At 46.5% G+C, this 23028-nt stretch overlaps 1 protein-coding gene across 1 annotated transcript in view; it reads left to right on the forward strand.

The window, feature by feature from the left end:
- Positions 1 to 2855: 2855 nt before the first annotated feature.
- Positions 2856 to 23028, forward strand: part of MMP24 (matrix metallopeptidase 24) — a gene marked incomplete at its 5' end in the record, with an annotated part of 44622 nt that continues 24449 nt past the window's right edge. The window contains 2 exons of the mRNA XM_081097028.1: positions 2856 to 3077; positions 21976 to 22124. Of these exons, the coding sequence (XP_080953154.1) occupies positions 2856 to 3077; positions 21976 to 22124 (371 nt within the window). The remainder of the gene's footprint in view (positions 3078 to 21975; positions 22125 to 23028) is intronic.

Genomic DNA, 23028 nt, shown 5'->3' on the forward strand with positions numbered 1-23028 from the left:
GGGATACATTTCATAAGCATCCATTTGCCTTATATCAACCTCTTCTTTCTTTATCATTAATTATCTTCTGTCACTTATATCCACCATCCTTGGTAGTCAGCTCTAGCCCTACATCATCATTAGCACTTCAATGAGCACTTGGCATTATGAGTAAGGAGATGAATAAGACAGATCTTGTATTTAAGTTCAGCCCAGCCTGTTCCCTTTCACTCCTTGAATGTACGTTTCCTCCTTCTGGAATATACCCTCTCCAAAATCTTCCAACTTTGGGCAGTTCCTTGTCCTTTCCTCAATGTTTCCAGAACACTTTGTTGCCATCTCTGTCATAATTTATTACGTAACCACAGTGACTTACTTATGTCTCTCTCTTGAGTAGAATGTGAGCTGCTCAATTCAATGGTGTGTATCCAAGTCTTCAGTCCCTGTGATCTCCCTGAAACTGCCAACCCTCTGCCTCACCTTGAAACACTCCTCCCCTTTCCCATGATACATCACAACCAATTCCTCAATCTTTTTAGGCCACTCTTTAGACTTATTTGTGGGCTCCACTTCTTTTAGGCCCTGAATATGTATGTGTCAGATGAGGCTTGTAGCCCGGCCAGGGATGGCTCAGTGGTTGAGCGTGGATCTATGAACCCGGTCAGGGCATATCAGGGTACATGCTCAGGTTGCGGGCCCAATCCCCAGTGTGGGGCATGCAGGAGGCAGCCCATCAGTGATTTTCTCTTATTATTGATGTCTCTTTCTCTCCCTCTCCCTTCCTCTCTAAAATCATTAAAAAATATATATAGTTTTAAAAAGATGAGGCTCTTAGCTTATATGGCTCTTTCCCACTCTGGTCTTTCAGTTTCTATCATATTGACTGAAGGTTTCCAAAATATTCCTTCTCCACCCTCTTCTGAACTCATTTCTACATGCATCTCAGGCATCTTGTGGTCATTTCCATCTCAGAAAGTCTAAACCAAACTCCTGTCACCTCCCTCAAGCCATTCTAGAAAAAGTGTTGTAAGGTCAGATTGCTCCAGATAATCTATTTCATAGGGTTTACCTATACGGATTAAAGGCAATATAACATAGTAAAAGGCTTAGGCCACAGTAGGCATTCAATAAATGTTAATTATTTTGTTATTTGTTATGTAGTTCTTTTTTTAAAAATTTGAAACTGTTTTTTAAAACATATTTTTATTATTGATTCCAGAGAGAGGAAGGGAGAGGAAGAGATAGAAACATCCATGATGAGAGAGAATCATTGATCAGCTGCCTCCTGCATGCCCCACACTGGGGATTGAGCCTCCAACCCGGGCATGTGCCCTGACTGGGAATTGAACCATGACCTTCTGGTTCATAGGTCAATGTTCAACCACCGAGCCATGCCAGCTGGGCTTATCGTTAGTTCTCATATCTAGACTATTGCCGTAGTCTCCCAACTAATCTGTCTGTCTCCTCTGGTCATTGTTCTGTACACTGGGGGGAGAACTAATGTGGAACATCTATAAAGTGCCAACCACTTCATCCTTACAGCAACCTTAAACAGTTCTACCAGCATCATTTTATAAAAATGTAACAGAGCCCAGATTTGAACATAGGAGTAATTCTAAAGCCTGTTCCTTTTCCACGGTTCCAAATTACCAGGTAACTATAAAATACCGCTTTCCACATATCATCCTGCTCAAAAAAAAAAAGAAAACACAAACAGAAAAATCTTCAACCGCCACTCCCATCTTTCTTCAACCCAAATTCATAATCCTAGGAATTAAGGTCTTGTACTATTTCCCTCACTTCCCAGCTCGTTCCTATAGAAACCCTGTGCTCCAGAGAAACTGCCCCAGTCACATCCCGTCCATCCTCACCTTCCTGCCTGACGTGCCCCTCCCGTTCCCTTTCCCTGGTTGAAATCCGCCCTTCCTTCAAGGCCTCGCTGGAGTCCCACCTGCTCCCTAACCCCTCCCCTGCCTTCCCCAGGCCCAGGCGAGCCTCCCGACCCCGGAAGCACCGGCCAGCGTCCTTTCGGGCGCTCGGTGTTTCCCACCCTGCGCTTCTCCCCAAGCTGTAAACTCTACACGCCGGGAGCCGGCCTCCTTTTCTGTTGTACCCCAGGTAGTCCCGAGTTCTCCACACATATGGGGGTGCTCGCTAACGTGGGTTGTTTTGGATGACAGATGATCTTCCCAGCTGGGTGATGTCGCTCCCTCTGGGGGGTGAGGGGTGAGCTTCACCTTAATTTCACCTAACGTCGCTCAGGCCTGCCCCCTGAAACACCCGCCGCTCTATTCTCCCGTCCTCAGCCAGGGCAGACCCCCAGGCGCTCTCCTCCGGGCTGTTTCTTTAACTCATTCTTCTCCAATCCCGCCATTAACCCCAGGGCACCCCCCCGCCTCCCCCCTCAGTCCAGTGGCTTCGGACCCTCGACCCCTATACCCTCCCGGGAGCCATCACGTGGCTCTCTCTCCAGGATTATTTGTTTAGCCTCTTCCTCCTCCCTCAGGGCTGCCCCTCGACCCCCCTCCTCCAGCCCCACCCCTCTGGACCCTGCCTCCCGAGCTGTTCCTCTGGCCTCCGCGGCCCCTTCCCGGCCTCGCTCCTCGACCAGTGCCCCCGGGCTGGCGCAGAGCCGGCCCCCGCGGGTCCCGCCGGGTGCTGCCCCCGCGCCCCTGGCCGCCCCCCGCCGGGGCGGGGCGCGCGGAGGCGGGGGCGCGCTGGCGGCCGAGGCGGCGGCGGCGGCGAAGACAGGCGGGCCGGGCGCGTGTCCGCAGCGCCGTGACTCGGCGGCTCCGCAGCGGCTGCAGCGGGAGGACCCGGCCGGAGCCGCCGCCGCCGCCGCCATCGCAGCCGGGCGGCCGGGCCCCGCCGCGGGGATGCCGAGGAGCCGGGGCGGCCGCGCCGCGCCGGGGCCGCCGCCGCCCGGCCGGGCCCCGCGCTGGAGCCGCTGGCGGGCCCCTGGGAGGCTGCTGCTGCTGCTGCCCGCGCTCTGCTGCCTCCCGGGCGCCGCGCGGGCGGCGGCGGCGGCGGCGGGGGCCGGGGACCGAGCGGCGGCGGCGGCGCGGGCGGCCGAGGCGGAGGCGCCCTTCGCCGGGCAGGTGGGGCTGGTGCGCGGGGCCGGGCGCGGGCGCGGGGCCTCCGGGCAGGGCGGGGGCTGGGTCGGCGCCGGGGCCGGGCCGCGCCTGCGGCTGGGAGCGGGGAGGTGGCGGTGCGGGGGTCCGCGCCTGGGGTCGCGGGGCGGGGGCCGGCGGGCGGGGCCGGGGCCGCGGGGCCGGGAGCGCTTCAGCACCGCGGACAGGGGCAGCGGCGCGGGCGGGTCGCTGTTAGCGGCGGTGGGGTGTGTGGCCTGCATGACTATGTGTGAGGGAAGCCGTACACCGCCTCGGAGTAAATAGTAAGCGCAGCCGGTCGGTTGTGGGCTGGGGAAGAGCCCGAGGATGTGCACGCTGGAGGGAGAGGATGGGTGGGGTGGGGGCCAGGGGACGGGAAGGACTCCATCACTGTCTTCGTATCCGAAGGGCTGTCACGTGGAGCAAGGATAGACTTGCTCTGCGTGGCCCCGCAGGGCAGTACTAGGGCCAACAGGGGTGGGGGTAGGCGTTGCAAGAAGGCAGATTTCGGCTCAATATAGGAAGAAGTTTGTAACAATCGGAGCTGCTCAACCAGCTTCGGAGGCGGTGAGCTGCTCATTACTGGCATGTGCAAGCCAAAGCTCCAGGAGAAGATGGGATGGATACATGCATACTTGCACGGATACATGCATAATAATAACAATAATGCCAGCTAGCATTTAATGAGCACTCACTCCATGCCAGGCCTGGTGCTGTGTTGTATATAAATTAGTATCCTGTTTAATCCTCATAACTAGGAAATAGTTGCAATTATTATTCCCATTTTACATACCCACCTTCCTTCAGTGGAAATAGAGAACAATTTGCCCAAGGTCATAGGGCTAGTGAGTGATGGAGTTGGGATTCTAACCTAGGCAGGCTGATTCTTGTCTCCGTGTATATTTAACCATAACTTTGTTTTATATCACATGGTGGTGAAGACAATGGACTAGGTAATTTTTTTGGTCTCTTCCAACCTAGAGGTCTACATTCTAGTAAGTGATGTTAGTTTGGATAGTGGGTTTTTTGCTGAGGAAAATCAGAGTGATTGCCTTAGTAAATTCTAAGAGATAGAATATGCTTGTTGAAGGAAGTAGTCTATTTGTTCAGAAGAATCTGCCAGAATGGGAACTGGGCATGGAACTCAGGGGGTCATAAACTCTCTGAAATTATGTGCAAAATTGTGTTTGTATGTGCAAATGTGTTTCTCTAGGAGAGAATCCATAGTGTTCTTCAATCTCTCATGGGTACATGATCCAAAAAAATTAGAGTGTAGCCCAGCCAGGTGGCTCAGTTGGTTGAGCACCAAAAAAAGAGTGAGAGAAAGGAAGGAAGGAAGAAAAAGAAAGAAAGAATAGGTGGTGGGTTCAATTCCCAGTCAGGGCACATGCCTAGGTTGCAGGATTCAGTCTCCAGTTGGGGCATATACAGGAGGCAACTGATCGATATTTCTCTCGCATATCTCTCTCTCTCTCTCTCTCTCTCTCTCTCTCTCTCTTTCTCTCTCTCTTTCTCTCTCTCAAATCAATAAAAAAATATCCTTGGGTGAGGATTTAAAAAATAAAAAAAATTAGAGTGGGTATAAAGTCTTTTTAGCCCCATTTGGTAGTTGTCTTTCAAAGATCTTATAATAGCTAGTCCACTTTTTAAAAAATATTTTATTGATTTTTACAGAGAGGGATAGAGAGTTAGAAACATCGATGAGAGAGGAACATCGATCAGCTGCGTCCTGCACACCCTCCACTGGGGATATGCCCGCAACCAAGGTACATGCCCTTGACTGGAATCGAACCTGGGACCCTTGAGTCCGCAGGCCGATGCTCTATCCACTGAGCCAAACCGGTCAGGGCAGTTATGGCGACTTTTAATGAAAACTTTCCCTAGTCTGTGTTTCATCTTTTTTTTTTTTTTAATCCTCACCCGAGGATATTTTTCCATTGACTTTTAGAGAGAATGGAAGAGAGAGGGAAAGACAGAGAGGAATTGATGTGAGAGAAACACACCCATTAGTTGCCTCCTGCATGCGCCCTGACCAGGGCCCAGATCGGGGAGGAGCCTGCAACCGAGGTACATGCCCTTGACAGGAATTGCACCTGGGACCCTTCGGTTCGCAGGCCAACGCTCTATCCACTGAGCCAAACCAGCTAAGGCTGTGTTTCATCTTTATTACATCTCAGCGTAATGGGTTTATACACTATCAAAAGTAGGATTCCTTTAGTCCTCCTGAGTGCAGAGGGTGAGGTGGAAAGATCCTGACCTGGGATTTAGGAAGCCTAGCTTCTAACCTGAATGTGGCCCATGGTGGTGTCTGTGACCTTGGGCCCTTTCCTTGCTTTCTCTAGGCACGGATTTTACCATCTCAAATATGGAAGGATAGGGCCAGGTGATCTAAACTCTGAAACCCTTTTATTTCTATGAAATTTCAAGCACTAAGAGGAGGCTATTTGCTTGAATGTGCCAGGATTTGGAGAGAAGGTTGTATCCGTTCCTTATCCTTGTTAGTTTTATGGGCTTTGATTGTTCCACCTCTCTTAGCCTTTGTCATTGCACACTTAAGTTTGCCCCTAATAACAGGCCACCCCTAGATTAGCCGTATTCATCCTCTGGGTCATTTTTGTTGCCCTTTTCTAGTTATCCTTGGGCCCTGACTTCTTTTTTATCTACTCCTTGTGCAGGGGCCATGCTAATCTGTGTATAGTTCCAATTTTAGTATATGTGCTGCCAAAGAAAGCACCCTAGTTTTCAATAGATATAAACCTGACCATTGTCCCTAGATGTGGGACCCTGTAGTCTTGCACAAAGGAAGGTTGGTTTTCTCTTCGGTTTTCAGGTTCCTTCCTGCTTCTGCCTATTCCTTTGTCAACCTTCCTGACCCCAACACTTTAGGCCACTGCCTTTAGGAAACAATCTAGCACCCAGATCCCTTTCCTGGGTCAAAACTGATAGCCTGGAACACAACACCCAGTACGTGGATTATTTTTATTGCAGTGCATTACCTTACATTCCCCCACATTGACTGCCGTTTTGCATCCCACTCAATACCTTTGCTTCAGCTCTCACGCTCTCCTTTGGCAAAGCATTTCCCTACCTGAAAGGGCTTAATATGATCTGCAGTCCTGAAATTTTCACTTTGCTCTACTTCTTCGGGATCACTTATAAAAAATTTAAATCAGACAAGTCCCAGCAAAGTCTCTTGGGGCCCCCTGCACTCTTAATCGCCTTTCATTCAGTGAAGTGACCATTTATTTCCACCTATTGTTTCCTGTCTCTGAGTTCTCAGGCCCTCATTAAAGCACCACCCTTAATTCCATGATGTCTCCATTTTCAATGCCTAATATATTGTCCAAAACTTTCTGATAGATTAATTATATCCACTGCTTCTCTCAACGATTTGCATCTAATTATCCCTTTACTGTGTACTAGTAGATCACATGGTTGAAACCTTATATAAATACTGTTGTTTTACAGCCTGCAGGTAACCTTGCTTACTCCTCTTTCTCTCTTTTGAAGCCTCTGGAGTTGGACTCCACCCTGCCTCCTTACTAGAAGGCTGCCTTTCCCACTGCTCATCGGTGCACATTCTTATTCCAGAAAGGCTTGTCTTTATCTTTTTTTTTTTTTTCATTGATTTCAGAGAGAAAGGGAGAGGGAGAGAGATATAGAAACATCAATAAGAGAATCATCGATTGGCTGCCTCCTGCACGGTCCCTACCCAGAATCAAGCCCAAAACCCGGGCCTGTGCCCTGACCCAGAATCGAACCGTGACCTCCTGGTTCATAGGTCGAGGCTCAACCACTGAGCAACACTGGCCGGGCTCTCCTTTATCTTAAGGCAAGTTACCCAGGTTTCTCTGGACACCTACAGATGTTGTTTATGTCTGCACCTCCACCCATCCATCTGCATCCTTTCCTTAAAGTTCCAGCCCAAGCTTTGCTTCTCTAGGAAACTTTCCTTGACTTCTCTCGTCATTTTTTTTTCTCTCTTCTCAGGGGAATAGTTTGAGGCAGCCTCAGCCAGTTTGCCATTTAAGTTTTTTAAATAATTAAACATTATTTGTGGGGGTGGGAGTTATGGTTCTTAGGCAGGGCCTTCCCCAACCAAAACACTTTATGTTTTTAGATCTAACACAATCCCCAACAACCAGTGGTCATCGTTAAGTATTCAAACATTCAATGATTCTACACTTTACCCCTGATGCCAAAAAGTTACATGGATCTGAAATAGATGCTCATGGGTATGTGGATCTCCAGGTCCTTTCTGAAACCCTCCTTAGGGATGGGACTTACTGCCTACCTGTTCTTCCTTCAGTGGAAACAGCGTTATTCCTTTCAGCAGTGGTTCCACAATTTCACCCTTGAGTTCTTTCATAACCTATTCAGTAGGTTGCCATCTAGTGGTAGGACATACAATAAAGAGGAATTGAGAGAGAAGTGGCCATGACCTTAGAGACCACCACATAAGCGCATAGTAGTACTTAGTATTTCTTGAATTGCCATTAGTGAATTGCCCAAGTGCACTGAACCTGATAGGAGGTGACTGGGAACTTTTTCCTGGTTTCGTGACTTCTTAGTTGAAAGCATTTTCACCATCTCTGGCTTTTGGTTCCATTTCTCTCATCTTTCATTACCAAAAGACAAAAGAAATTTCATCCAGTTTGTTTTCTCCTTTTTTTTTTTTTTTTTTTTTTTTCTGGGGCATGGAGGGGAGGGGATGAGGAGAGAAAAGGGAAAGGGAAAGGCAGGGAGAGCGTGCTCCTGGGAGGGAGAGCACCTCTCCTTTGCTTTCTTAAGTGTTTCTTTTGTATTTTGCACTTTGGGAGGGGGGTTCTCTACTTGGCTTCCTGTGTTTGGTCTATTTAAAGCATCTCTCATATTAGCGGAGTAGAATGGCCCACAAATAGTTTTTTTGGCCCTCCCAGTTTCCCATTGATTCTGAGGAAGATTGGTACAGGCAGAAAGAGACAAGCCCATCACACAGGCACATAAGTAACAGAGTGATGCCCAGTCCAAGGGCATAATGGAGTCCTGCCCTCTAGACCAGCTCGAGGAATCTGCTCTGGGCAGAATGTTCTTCGGTTTGTATCTGAAGTCAAGGAAAGTTAGAGCCCTAGATGACTAGCGGTGGGGTAGGCCTGTGAAGAAGCACTATCAGATTCCCAACCCAAACATATTTCAGTGTTACCATGGCCTCCAGCATAGCTTCATTCTTGTCTTTAAAAAACCACACAAAAAAACAAAAAGAGCTTCACTCTTAGGAAGTTCTTCCTTTTACTAACCTGAATATAGTCCCTGTGTTTTTAATTCATTGTATCTTACAATTACTGTGCGTTTTCTTATTACTACAGGGTGCTTTGTACTTCCATGTTCATGGCCCCTCTTGATCCTGGCAACAATGCCAAGAGGTAGACAGGGAAAATATTGTCCTTACTTTATAGAAGAGCAAACAGAGATTCAGAGAGATGAAGTGACTAATCTAGATCTTATCCAGGGACCCATGTGTAGCTAACAAACAGTAAAGAGAGGACCAGAATTGGATTTTCTGTCTGTGGTCTGAGTCTTTTCCCTCTACACTAGACTGTCCTGTTCTTGATTACTGTGATAGCTGTTTAGCCAGTGTTTTCCATTTCCAGGTATGTCCCACTCCAGTCCTTGAAGAAGTAATTTTAGAGCAAATAAAAGTAAATTATAATTATACCAAAGAGATTAATCTTAGGAAATGCTTAGCCTTATGATATGGTATAGTTTGAACTTAAAATGAGAGGAACCGAATTCTTAATAGACTGCAGCCAATGTCTCCCCAGTACCTAGTATATGCCTGGCACATTCAAGACATTTGATAAACATTTTAAAATTAATTTCAATGTCTCTGTCCCCCACCAACTTCTTTGAACAGTGCTTGGTGCACAAAAAATCAGTAACTTTTTGAACGAATAAATGAATGCTTGCTAGAGGTATAAACAAGGTCTGGAGGGACACTGAAGGGGAAGGAGATGAGGTCCCCAGCTGAGGTTGGGGAAGTCAGGGAATGTTTTAGAAAGAAGGCTGACATTGAAGATAAGCCTTTGAGAGACGAGAAGGACGGAGAATGTTGAGGGGGGCAGTCCAGACAGAAGAAAAACCATGAACCAAGGTTCCACAAAAGCGTGTGGCAGATTTAGTTAGCAGTAAATAATTTGCTGTGCCTGGGGCATTGGGTTACTTGCTATTTCCAGTAAGAGTGTATGAGAAGAAGAGGCTGGAAAGGGAGGCTGAGAGCAGATTGTGAAATTGGCTTTCTTCCAAAGCCAGGGGAGTCATTAAAGGTTTCTGAGCACAGACCTGGCCGGCTCAGAGCCATGTTGAGGAGGTGGAGGGGCTGGGGCCTGTTCTGAAGCTGCTCTGGGTGCTGGCCCCTGCCCTGGATGTGTTCAGCTTTCTTAGCACAGCTTAGGTCTGTGTACCTGTTTTAGGGATACAGCTGTGGATAAGAGCAGTGAATGCCAGCTCTGGCCCTCTCCAGCTGAGAGATTTGGGAACAAATCATCTAGGTTCTCTGGATTCAGCACTGATTCCATTCAAGTCTTTCGCTAGTTTTTCTTCATCTTTACTCCATGCATTCATTTTAAAAGCCAACTTTGAACCAGACTTTAATGGTATATAGGATAACAGCAAAGCCATCTACATAAAAGATAATACTTTTTCAAAGATTATACCGTGTTGTTATAATAAAGTAGGTAGAGAAGTATAAGACATTGTTATTAACAACTTTTGTTAGCAATGGTCATTTAAAAACTCAGTTATATACCAAAAACACTCATGTGCATGGTTTTCTGTGCCCCAAAAACACAGGGCCAGAAGGATGGGAGTCATCCTCACCCCTTCCTCTCCTCACCTGCCTCAACAAAATCAATCGCCAAGCCCCAGCAACCCCACCTCCGGTGTGGATCTTCCCTGTGTCCACTTCTCTCCACCTCCACTGCCTTCACCTTAGTCTACGCTTCCAGCATGTCACATCTGGATGTCAAAAACTTCCCATCTGATCAGCCTCTTTTTCCTGCCTCTAATCCTTTTTCAAATAGCTGCCAGAGTGACCTTTTAAAAATAAATCTACAAGGGGTCAGTTATATCTGAAGTAAATATGGCAAAAGCTAAGGTTTAACAAAGCTGGTTGGTGGTTATCCAATGTTTGTTTTATTATTTTATACTAGCAGCCTGGTGCACAAATTCATGCACGGGTGGGGACCAGCCGGCCCGCCTGATGGGGGCCCATCGGGCCAGGCTGGTGGGATGGAGGGGCTGCAGGCAGTTGGCCGTCTTGGCCCTGCCCCCAATTGGGGTGGGGGGGCAACTGGGGGTAGGGCCTGCTGGGGGGAGAGGCTGTGGGCAGTTGGCTGGCCGGCCCAGCCCCCGATTAGGGTGTTGGGGGCCTATTGGGAGCAGGGCTGGCCAGGAGGAGGGGCCGATCGGGGCCCAGATCAGGCTGATTGGCTGCTGCAGTGCGTGTCGTAGCCACTGGTTGTTCTAGTCACTGGGCTTTTATATAGATGCTTTTGGACACTTGAAATATTTAATTAAAAAATTAAAATAAAACAAAAAATCTGATCATGCTTGCTTAAAATTGCTTTTAGGCCTTGACTGGTATGGGTCAGTAGTTAGAGCGTCAGGCCACACACTGAAGGGTCACAGGTTTGATTCCCAGTCAAGGGCATGTATCTGGGTTGCAGGTTCAATTCCCAGGTCTAGTCAGGCCTCGTGTAGGAGGCAACCAATTGATGTGTCTCTCTCACATCGATGTCTCTCTCTCTCTCTGTCTCTCTCTGTCTCTCTCTCCTCTTCCTCCTCCCTTTCACTCTCATAAATAAATAAATAGATAGATAAATAAATTTGTTTTTACGATAAAGGCTAATACTACTACTTCTTTTTAGGTCTTATTATGGAAAAAATTCAAAGACACATGAAAGTAGAATGAATAGTATTACAAACCCCCTTGTAGCCAGTACCCACTGGGATGCCTAATAAGTCTGAGGCCCTGTATCACTGAGTTCTGCCCACCTTACCAGCTTCCTTTTGTACCTACCACCTTCTCAGTAAGCTCCAGCCACCCTGGCCTTTTTTCTAATATACAAGCTCCTTCCCATCTCAGGAATTCAATAAGATAGTCTTTTTCCTGGGATACTCATCATTCCACCTTTACCTCTTTCACTCACACCCAGATTTCAGCTGAGGTGTCACACCCTCTGGGAGGCCATCCCTGACATCATAGACGCATCTCCTGTCATACACTGGCATAGCACCTTCTCCTTTTCCTTCACGCCACTTACCACAACTGCAAGGAAACATTCAGTCTTTCCATGTCCACCTCCCCAACCGGGCTGTAAGCTGTATAAGGAAGAGTTCAGTGGGGGGTGATAGGCACGTAAACCACTACTTATAATGTACTATGACAGATGCTGCTCGTGAGGGTGCAGATGATGCCATTGGGAGCACAGAGGGAGTCCATGTGACCCCAGAGAGCCCTCCCAAATGAAGTGGCATTCAAGATGTATTTTGTAGGATATTTAATAGTTTATCGGGGAGAGGCCAAAATACACGAGGGAAGACACTTCAGGGGAGGGGATGAAAAAGGTACAGAGGAAGGGACCTACAGAATGTGTTCAGGCAACACAAGAAGATCCATAGCTAGAGTAGGGGGACCTTGGGGTGGACAATAAAGAGGTAGGATATAAAAACAGAAGATAAGGCTCAGATGGCAAAAGCTTGTTGAGTGCCATGATAAGGAGCTTGGGTTTTAAGACTGGCAGTGAGAAACCAGAAGGTAGGCTCCATACTGAATCCAATTAAACTAAAATAATAGAACTTTATATAATTACTCAGCGGTTATCTAGTTCAGCCATCTGCCTGTTATAGTTGAGAAAGTAAGGCCTCATCATGGTCTTTGTCTTCCCCTCTTCTCACTCATCAATAAGTCAAGCCCCAGGAACAGGAAACGAGCAGGTTTGCAGGAAGGCACTGGAAAGGGCGAGGAAGGCTAAGGCTCCTCACTTCTTAGGGAGTGAACGAGAGCATTGCCACACTCCTGGCCTTGAGAGGAGGCCTCCCCACATTGGAAAACTCAGACATCCCAGAGCTGACCCCAAACCCCAAATGTGCCACCTCCCTGGGCATGGTGGCTGTCTGGCTTGTGGTGGCCTCCTGGGAGTGGGCCAAGGACATTGTGCAGAACACCAGGGAATTCCCACCAGGGCGCTTACCACCCACTCAAGAGCTGGTGGCAGCCAAGAGGCAACACCGCGCCATTAAGGTGTTTGTCAAGAAGCTAAGTTGGGCATTGTGGGCGATCCTGAGAGCCCTGTTTAGATAGGCTGTGTAACTGGGGGGTGGGGGTGGGAGGGTGCGGAAACACAGCCTTTGGAGGCAAACCAGAGCTAGTGTGGAGGGTGTAGCATGACAGAGAACCCTCCCTAGGAGGCAGGGACATGCGGCTCCATTTTCAGTTTCTCTACCAACTTGCTCTTTGATTTTAGATAAGTAATTTCTCCCTCTCTCAGATTTATTTTTCTCTTCTGCAACACAAGCATGCTAAATTAGATGCTCTCTAAGTATGGTTGGCCAGTGCATTTTCTAGATACCTGAATGGTTAAGCCTTCACATTTAAAGTATTCAAAAATTAGTTATAACTCAGGTGGGCTCAGTGGAAAGGCTGGGCCTCAGTTGAATGGGTAGAGGAGGAAACAGGGTTTCTGTGGGATAGGAACTGGAGGGAAAAGACACAGTGATAGAGCTGATCTCTGAGGACTCACCGAAGAGATACAGTGACTTGTTCTGGCAGCAATGACCAAAGGGGTCAATCTATTGCTGGAGTGTACAGGAGCAAGAACACAGACAGTGACATTGTGAGAATGCATCCTGTGTGCCAAGATCTGCTCAATGCTTTACATGCATCCTAGTTTCCTATTGCTGCTGAAACAAATTACCACAACACAGTTCTGGAGGTCAGAAGCTCAAAATAGGGCTTAAATCAAGGTGTTGGCAGGACTGCATTCCTTCTGGAGGCTCTAAAGAGAATTCATACCTTGTCTTTCTCGGCTTCTGGAGGCCACCCACATTCCTGGGTTTGTGGCCCCTTCCAGCAATGGCAACACTCTGACATCTGTTTATATTATTACATCTCCTTCTCTGACTCTGCTCCCCCTGCCTCCTTAAGAACCCTGGTGCTTACATTGAGCCCACTTGGGTAACCTAAGATTATCTTCCCCACCGAAGGTCCTTTACTTAATCATATCTGTGAACTCTCCTTTGCCATGTAAGGTAACATAGTCACAGGTTTGGGAGATTAGGATGTAGACTTCTTTGAAGGACTGTTATTTTACCTACCATGGTGCATTATCTCACTGAATCCTCATAACAAGCCCGTTTTTAAAAAAGATATTTTTTTTTATTTCAGAGAAGAAGGGAGAGGGAGAGAAAGAGATAGAAACATCAGTGATGAGAATCATTGATCAGCTGCCTCCTGCATGTCCCCTACTGGGAATTGAGCCCGCAACCTGGGCACGTGCCCTGCCCGGAATCAAACCATGACTTACTGGTTCATAGGTCGATGCTCAACCACTGAGCCACACCAGCCAGGCCTAACAAGCCTTCTTTTATCATCCTCTATTTAACAGACAAAGAAAAAGAAGTTAGGTCATTTGCACCAGGACATTCAGCTGAAAAGAGCAAAGTTAGGCAATAGAAGTTAGGGATTAGAGCAGCGGTTCTCAACCTGTGGGTTGTGACCTCTTTGGGGGTCGAATGACCTTTTCACAGAGGTCGCCTAAGACCATCGGAAAACACATATATAATTACATATTGTTGTTGTGAGTAATCACTATGCTTTAATTATGTTCAATTTGTAACAATGAAAATACATCCTGCATATCAGATATTTACATTACGATTCATAACAGTAGCAAAATTACAGTTATGAAGTAGCAACGAAAATAATTTTATGGTTGGGGGTCACCACAACATGAGGAACTGTATGAAAGGGCTGCGGCATGAGGAAGGTTGAGAACCACTGGATTAGAGTGTCACTCTCTGGAGAGACTGAGAACCAGGCAAGGAATCTGAGACTGAGAAACGGATTAGGATCATAGCAATCTCAGCTAAGACCTGAGTACCAGGCTGGGGAACTGAGGTAAACACCCAGTTGTTAGGACTGAGCTAATGTGGCAATGGATGGGGAAGGATGATCTTGGGCCACTCTTGATGCTGCTATGCAATGACACAATGGAATCTCAAGGTTGGGGTACTGATGGGCTGTTTGCTGAAGTTAGGACTGGCCAAGGAGATGGGCAGGCAAAGGAACCAAAGGTGAGAGCAGAACTGAGGCAGAGGGTAGTGGCTGGCTTTTCTAAGTGGGTAACAGTCTTTCTGCCTTAGTAAATTAGAGGTGACACATTTCTTCATGGCACTGGGTCATCACTCCCAAAGGTCCTTACATAGTGCAGCGTTCTCAACCTGTGGGTCGTGACCCTTTGGGGGTTGAACGATCCTTTCACAGGGGTTGCCTAAATACATCCTGCATATAAGATATTTACATTATGATTCATAACAGTAGCAAAATTACAGTTATGAAGTAGCAACGAAAATAATTTTATGGTTGGGGGTCACCACAACATGAGGAACTGTGTTAAAGGGTCGCGACATTAGGGAGGTTGAGAACCACTGCTGTAGTGGTTCTCAAACTTTAGTAAGCAACAGAATCACCTGAGGTGCAGATCCCCAGTTCCCAACCTCAGAGTCTCTGATTTAGTGCCGTAGATCTAGGCGCAGGTTTGGGAACATGCACTTTGGGAACAAGCTCCCCAGATGATGCAATGCCAACAACCCAGGGCACACAGGACTACACACTGAGGAACACATTCTTAGTGTTTGGGACTACAGTTCAGTGAGGTGATTAGAGTTGTTTGTCACCTACCAGGAAAATGATAGTCATTAGTCATTATTATCGCTATCTTTTGCTGAGTTCTTAATACCACATATTATGTTACTTAATTTCACAACCACTCCATGAGGCACCTGCTAATAACATGATGTGGATGAGGGAAGTAAGCAGTAGAGTGGCTGGATAATTTGCCCAAGGTCATGTAAATGAAAGAATTAGGATTTGAACCCAGCACAGTTTGTCTCCAGAGTGTACACTCTTTTTTTTTTAATATATTTTATTGATTTTTTTACAGAGAGGGAGAGAGATAGTTAGAAACATCGATGAAAGAGAAACATCGATCAGCTGCCTCCTGCACATCTCCTACTGGGGATGTGCCCACAACCCAGGTACATGCTCTTGACCGGAATCGAACCTGGGACCTTTCAGTCTGCAGGCTGACGCTCTATCCACTGAGCCAAACCAGTTTCGGCCAGAGTGTACACTCTCAACCCTGACCCTAAAAGTGCACTCAGGCTTTCTCGCTCTTCACTGCTCTCCACATCCTACATCAAGCCTGCTCATAGCCACCTGCCCAAATAAGAAAACCAGCTCTCACTCTGAACCTCATCCCAGGAGGCAATTTTGTCTGCCTCAGGGAAACTTTCGGCAATGTCTGAGACATCTGGCAGCTAGTGGGTAGAGGCCAAGGATGCTGCTCAACACCCTACAGTGCACAGGACAGCCCCCTACTGTAACAGAAGTATCTGGCCCTAAATATCAATAGTGCTGAGACTGAGAAACCCTGCTGTATAAATGGTTCTGACCCTGAACACATCAACTCATCTTCATTCAATAAATATGTATCTATAACAGGCCCTGGGCTAGGGGTGGGGATACAATGGTGAAGAAGACAGACTATGGCCCTGCCATCAGGTACTGTATAGTCAAGAAGAAGAGACGCGTGAGTCAACATGTGATTACAGCACTGTGTGATAAGAACTGTGATAAGGAGGAAGGAATGCCTAGTTTCAGATATATCTGGGTTTGAATCCTGCCACTTATTAGCTTTGTGCTCTGGGTGATTACTTAACCTCTCTGAACCTCAGTTTCCTCATCTGCAGTTCAGGGATCACAATTCCTACCTCATGGGGTCATCACATTCTAGGGTGCCTAGCACAATGCCAGGTATATAGTAAGGTGTTCTAAAAATTGTAGCTATTATAATTGTTCTTATAATTAGGACATCTATGTTAAAAAGTTGTTTCTTATATCCGCTTGTCTCCATGCCGGTCTTGGTTTTGCACTGTGCCAACCAGAATATAAATCTCCTTCATCCATATCCATTTGACTTTTGAAGACTGTCATGTTCCCTGCAGCTCTCTTCTTCAGCCTCCACAGCCTCATCTTTCCTCACAGAACATGGTTCCTGGTTTCCTGGCCTTCCTGGCCACTCTCCCTTAGTCATGCTCTAGTTTGCCACCGTCCCTCTACACATGCAGCCTCTAAAACTGGACTTGGGCCTCCTGTGCTTGTTGAGACCAATGCCTTGCTCCTGTCACTCACATCATCACCCTAGATTATGGCCTTGGTTGCCCAAACTCTTTGATCAAGTTTTTTTATTCTTTCTCCCTCATTCTAGTCCATGCTTTCCAAATCTGACACCTTTCTGCCTGGTCCTTTTTAATAAATGTCACCTCTGGCCTTTTTTTTTTTTTTTTTTTTAAATATATTTTATTGATTTTTTACAGAGAGGAAGGGAGAGAGATAGAGAGTCAGAAACATCGATGAGAGAGAAACATCAATCAGCCGCCTCCTGCACATCCCCCACCGGGGATGTGCCCGCAACCCAGGTACATGCCCTTGACCGGAATCGAACCTGGGACCTTTCAGTCCGCAGGTTGATACTCTATCCACTGAGCCAAACCGGTTTCGGCACCTCTGGCCTTTTTGATAACACCTTCTCCACTGCATTTCTGATCAAACACCTGATCCTGACCAATCTCCCACTCCTTCTCCAGGTCTTATAGTGGTTTGAGCTCCCGTCCAAGCAGGTGTGAGCTCCTGCATACCTCCAGGAGCTCACACGATTTTAACTGATACATCTTTCTCTCCCTCCCCACCCATGATCATGCCTGTTTTCCAAGAGCAAACAGCAGCACCACCAGTTGGCCTGCTTCTTACTGCCTCCATTACCACTTCTAATCTTACCACCACCTCTGCTGTCTGCCCCTCTCTTCCCTCTTTGGGCCACATTTTTTCTCCTTGTTATTCTCTGTTCTCTCCTTTGTCTACCACTAATTCTGAATGTCTCCGCTTTGGCTTCTCAAGAACCAAATCCTGCCTTGTGGCCTGCAGACCAATCACACTCTACATCTTTGGTTCAGCCCAGCTATTTTGGTCCCTGCTCTGCGGCGCTGAGCTTTTTCTCACTCTCCTCTGGGTTTACACCTCTTTCAGCACTTAAAGGGTGACAGACATCTTAGAGTTGGTTAACTGAGCTGTAAAGGTCAGACTTCTGACGTGGCTGGTGATTGATTAATGGGTCCAAGTGCAAAAAAGATGAAAGGTGGGTCGTTTTGTTTAAAACTGAATGGGATCTCTCTCAAAAAACAAAACAAAAACTGAATGGGGATTTTTTCCTTTAGTGGATTTTTTTTCCCAGATGGGACAATGTAGCCAATTGCCTCTTTAAACAAAGAAGTCAAACTACAATAGATTGAATTTCAGCAAATGTTTTTTCCAACCTCTAATAGATACCAAGAATTGTACTTGGTGCTTTCATGTATATTCCTCATTAAACCTGCCAAGATGAAATGCCTTTTTTGGTGCCCAGACTTTGCCTCCTAGACGAACTATTCACCTATTCATTCATTATTTATTGTGCCAGGCACTGTGCTAAGTACCATAGCAAATACAAAAATACTTACGAGCCTCTGCTCCTCAGGAACTCAATCTAGTGAGCAAAACATGTCAACCATCAGGTGTGACACACAGCGGAAGTCGTGCTTAGAGTGTCAGAGAAGGAAGGCGCTTCGGGAGCAAACAGGGCACCCATTAGCTCTGCCCAGGAGAGTTAAAGAAGGTTTACCAAAGGAGATGACATTTCAGCTAGCCCTGAAGGATGCGTTTGCTCACACACAAAGAGAATGGGCTTTGTGGGCAGCAAGAGCAGCCTGGGCGTGACAGAGGGCAGGAAACGTTTTGGAATTGCTATGACTGGAGTTTAGAAGACTTGCTCCAACATCAGGGGCTTCTGCCCAGAGCAGTCAGAGAACTGCCTGGGTCGCAGAGCAAGTGAGTGGCAGAGACAGCAGCAGCTGGAATTGTCCGGTGGCTAATCCATAGTCCTTGGCCTCCTACCCTCTAACATACACACACATGCGCATATGCTCATAGGCATGCACCAGGTCCAAGCTCAGTGCCCTGTTCCCTGGTGTAGAGCTGTCATTTGACCAGCCCCTCCTGCTCCCACGTCCCCTCATAGGCGCCTGCCCCTGAGCTCTGAGGATTGTCCCCAGGGAACAGGGGAGGGAAGCAGAACCCAGAGAAGGCTGATCCATTCCAGTGTTTGTTCCTGACCCAGACATTTACCTAGGACTTGAGTGCTTAGATCTTAACTCCTGTAGCTTCTGAGATAGACTGAGACCTTCATAGTGGATCCGATTGGCTTTGAGATGCTTCTTGCTGGAGTGTCCCAGAAAAGGATCTGGGTACGTCAGCCTGCCCTTTACTGAGGAGGAGATACTTTTAATTTCCCGGAGCCCTAGAAGGCTGGAGTGGGTTTATGCTAAAAGTTCCCTGTTCCCTACCTCCTACCATAAGCAGTAATGAGAGCAGGAGGGGAGAAGATTCTTAAATTCCATGCTAGTTTAGAGGTAGGTAATCAAAGAATAATCAGTTGGCTGGCTGGTTTGTCCACAGTATCTGTCCAAAGAGCCCCAGCCATTTCCCAAATGCCATAATTCATTTTAGTTGGATTTTTAGAGAGGAATTGGATTTACTGTGGATTTGTACCATACCTCTTTTTGGAAGGGCTTGCGGCAGTTTACAGATTGAAACAATGTTCTTAAGTAAGACTTTTAAGGATGACACATACCATGGTGGTCAGAAAGATGACAAAAATAATAGCTACTTTCAAGCATCACCGTGTTCAACACTTATGCTATAAATTTGGCTGAAAGATGCCTGGCAGAAAGGCCAAAAAGGAAAACCATTGGTTACCCAGTGTTCATTGTCTGACCCCAAAAAACCATACAGAATCTCCTGTAGAGAAATCATTTTCCTTAAGCTAAAGTTTGATAGAAAGTGATTGTGTTTGGTCCTAAGAAGTTGAGAAACAGGGTAAAGAGTACACAATTCAAGTCGGCTGATGTTTCTCCGTGTGCAGTGCTCCCGGTGCTGCTGAGAGGTTATGTCCATAGGTCACCTGGGAGCAAGTCGGCTTGACCACGACAATGTACCGCCTTCAAAGGACCCAGTAGGACTGGCTCTTGGCTCAGGGAGAATGTGGGAAGGTGAGATGACTAGATCTCAACACGCATGTTACCCAAAGAAAGAGATAACACACACCTTTGGAGTGATTATGCCAGGTGCATTTGTTCATCTTAATGACCATCTGGGGAGGAGGAATTACTGTTTACATTTTACAAGTAAGGAAATGGAAGCTTAATTTTTTGGCTGATCCTAGGCCACCATCAAGTCACAAGTGATTCTCTGTAATTTGTCCACTTGGTGAACAGATTATTATACAGGGTGGGGCAAACACAGATTTACAGTTGTGAGTACTTGAAACACAGAGCTTATTCTTATATTATTTTCCATACAAACAACTGTAGACCTACTTTTGCCACACCCTGTATATCACCTCCCCACTTTCTTCCTTTCCAACCCTCTCTACTCATCACCACACAGCCCTCCCCGAGTTGTACCCATTTTAAAGGCTGCTCAGAATGTGCCATGCTCCCTCACAGCTCCAGACTGTTGCACATGCTATATCCACCAAAACAGCTCTGATCCCATCTCCACTCAGAGGCCTCTCCCAAGCACTCCTTTCTCTCTGTCCCTGCCCCCCGTGTGGCTAAGACACCCTTCTTTTGTTCTCCCATAGAACCCTGTACATGCTGGATTTTTTTAAAATATGTTTTTTATTGTTTTCAAAGAGGAAGGGAGAGGGAGAGATAGAAACATCAATGATGAGAGAGAATCATTGATCGGCTGCCTCCTGCATGCCCCCTACTGGGGATGGAGCCCACAACCTGGGCACGTGCCCTGCCCAGAATCAAACCATGACTTCCTGGTTCATAGGTCAACATTCAAACACTAAGCCATGCTGGCCAGGCTGTTTTTGTGTTTTTTAAAAATATATATCTTTATTACTTTCAGAGAGGAAGAGAGAAGGGGAGAGAAACATCAATGGTGAAAGAGAATCATTGATTGGCTGCCTTTGCACCCGCCCCCTATTGAGGATCAAATCAGCAACCCAGGCATATGCCCAGACCGGAATTGAACGTGATCTCCTGGTTTATAGGTTGACACTCAGCCACTGAGCCAAGCTATTTTTAACCAGTCCAATGGATTTTATCACAAGACAGTAAAGATGTTAGTCACCTTTGGTAAAGTAAATAATTATTTATAGTTTGTTTGCCTCCTTCCAAAAATGGTTTGATTTGCCTTGTAATAACAGGCATATCCACAATAAGACTGTTCATATAGAAATAAGAAACAAAAACTATAGATAGAAAGGGAATAATATCGTTGCCTACATTCTTTTTCTTCCATGAGCTCACCTGGTGTCCAGGACAATCCTCTGAATGGGCACAGGTTCTGTCTGGCTTAGAACAGCACGCAGGAGGCTCCTGTAAATGCTTATGAATTCAGGAAATGAATGGATGTTCTTCTCATGCTCCAGTTGATGCCACAAGTGTTTCCTGGTGCTCTGGTTTCTTCAGGCTTCCATCCCCTCATGCTCATTAGTGGGAATAATTGTCTTTACTTCGCTGCCTTTCAGATTCATTGCTTTGTTGGAGCTTCATCATCCAAGCTACTTCAGATTCTCTTGCCCTTTTTATTTTTAATGACTCCATGCATAAAACTTAGAAAAAAAAGAAAAGAGCAAAAAAAGAAGTCCCCCATGATACTATAACAAAGGATATTTATTAATTTTTATATAAACTTTTTAACATTATTTCAGATTTTCAGAAAAGTTTTCCAGAATAGGACAAAGAATTCCTGAATATCCTTCACCTGATTCCCCAACTATTAACATTTTACAACATCTATTTCCTCTCTCTCTCTCTATTTTTTTTCCTGAGCTCATTTAAGAAAGAGTTGCAGATAAGATACACCCTTATGTAAACCTAAATACTTCAGTGTATATTTATTAAAAACAAGAAATTCTCTTATGTAATCATACTATTATTGTGCCCTTATAGGCTTTTCTATGCATATGTTTATGTATTGATATTTAAATTAAATATCAATATTGTTTTTGTTCATATTTGTTTTTAATGGCTTGCTTTTTAGAAGGGGTTAGCAGTAAAGAATGTATACTATAACCTCATGCCAGTAAATATTCTACCGCATAATTCTTCATCAGACTCTGGCTTTAGACAAATAGGTTTCTGGAAGGCCACTGTCTTTCAGAAAATGAACTGTTCTTGTGCCCTCGCATGTCTAGTCGTATGTTACATCTGTCAGTGGAAACCACTCAATAAATGAGCAAAGAGTCAGGGTAGTAGAAAGCCTTGAATGCAAATTTAATCTTTATCTGTAGCCAGTAGAGATCCAGTGAAAGGTTTATAGCAGGAGAGTAAGCCAACAAGAGCTGTGTTTTCTGGAGATGAATTTGCATGTCTTCAGGAGAGAGTCAAGGAGGAAGAAATCAGAGCATGAGTCCTCAAGCCCCTGGGTAAAATGATCCGTTTCAAGGGCAGATCTCTGCCCAGGTAGAACAGAGGCTTCTCCAGCATAATGCATCCTTTCCTTTCACATGTCTTTCAGAACTGGTTAAAGTCCTATGGCTATCTGCTTCCCTATGATTCACGGGCATCTGCGTTGCACTCAGGGAAGGCCTTACAGTCAGCTGTCTCCACTATGCAGCAGTTTTACGGGATCCCAGTCACCGGTGTGTTGGATCAGACAACGATCGAGTAAGATTTGCATAGGACATTGTGCCTTTGAAATTTCTGGACTTACGTTTAGGTTCACATTTGTCATGGCCTCATGTATGCACCATGCCCACCCATGCTACCTTCCTTACCTTTACTCTTCAGTGTCATCCCGGAAGGCAACACCCCAAGGTGCCCTTTCCTAGGTGAGCTGGGGATGGGCTCTGCCACAGACGTGCTGTGTGACCTTGGACAAGTCACTTAACCCTTTGGGGCCTAGGCTTCCTTATCAGCACAGCAAGGGGTTTGGCTATAGATTACCTTAAATTTCCTGACTCTAGAACTGGTGGTTCTACGAGTCATCCCTCTAGCATTCCCTGAGATAGACACTTGACGCAGAGAACGCTTGAAAAAAAAGTTGACAGCACTTTTTCCATTTATCAAATGTTTGCTGAGTGCCTGTGCTTGATCCTATGGTCCCTGCCCACCCCCACCCCCCCACCAGAGGCTTACCATTTAGTGAAAAATAGTCATCTGGCTACATCAGTCTAGGACTCAGAGGAAACACTGAGTTTCAGGGAGACACTGAGAGGTAATAACAAACCAGCCACGAGGATGGTCGAGAAGGCTCAGGGAGAGTAAGAGGAGGAAGGGAAGAGTGCCGGGGATGGAGCCCCTCAAAACAAGCTGAGCAGGAGCAGACAGAGAGGTCTAAGGAGCTGGGGTTGTGATGTCATGGCAGTGAAGGGGGAAATGGCGAATGAGCTCAGCTGGCGCAGGCTGGTCAAACAGGAGACTGGGATGTGTCTGCTGAGTTTGGAAACAAAGAGGTCATTGTAAGCTCTGGAATGGTGGAGACGAAATTAGATTGCAGTGGGGAGAAGGAGAGGTGAGGAGTAGAGATGGCAAATGTAGGGAAACTTTCAAGAAGCTTAATAGTGAAAGG

This window comes from Myotis nattereri, assembly GCF_964212035.1.
Source record: "Myotis nattereri genome assembly, chromosome: 8".
Taxonomy (NCBI): Eukaryota; Metazoa; Chordata; class Mammalia; order Chiroptera; family Vespertilionidae; genus Myotis; species Myotis nattereri.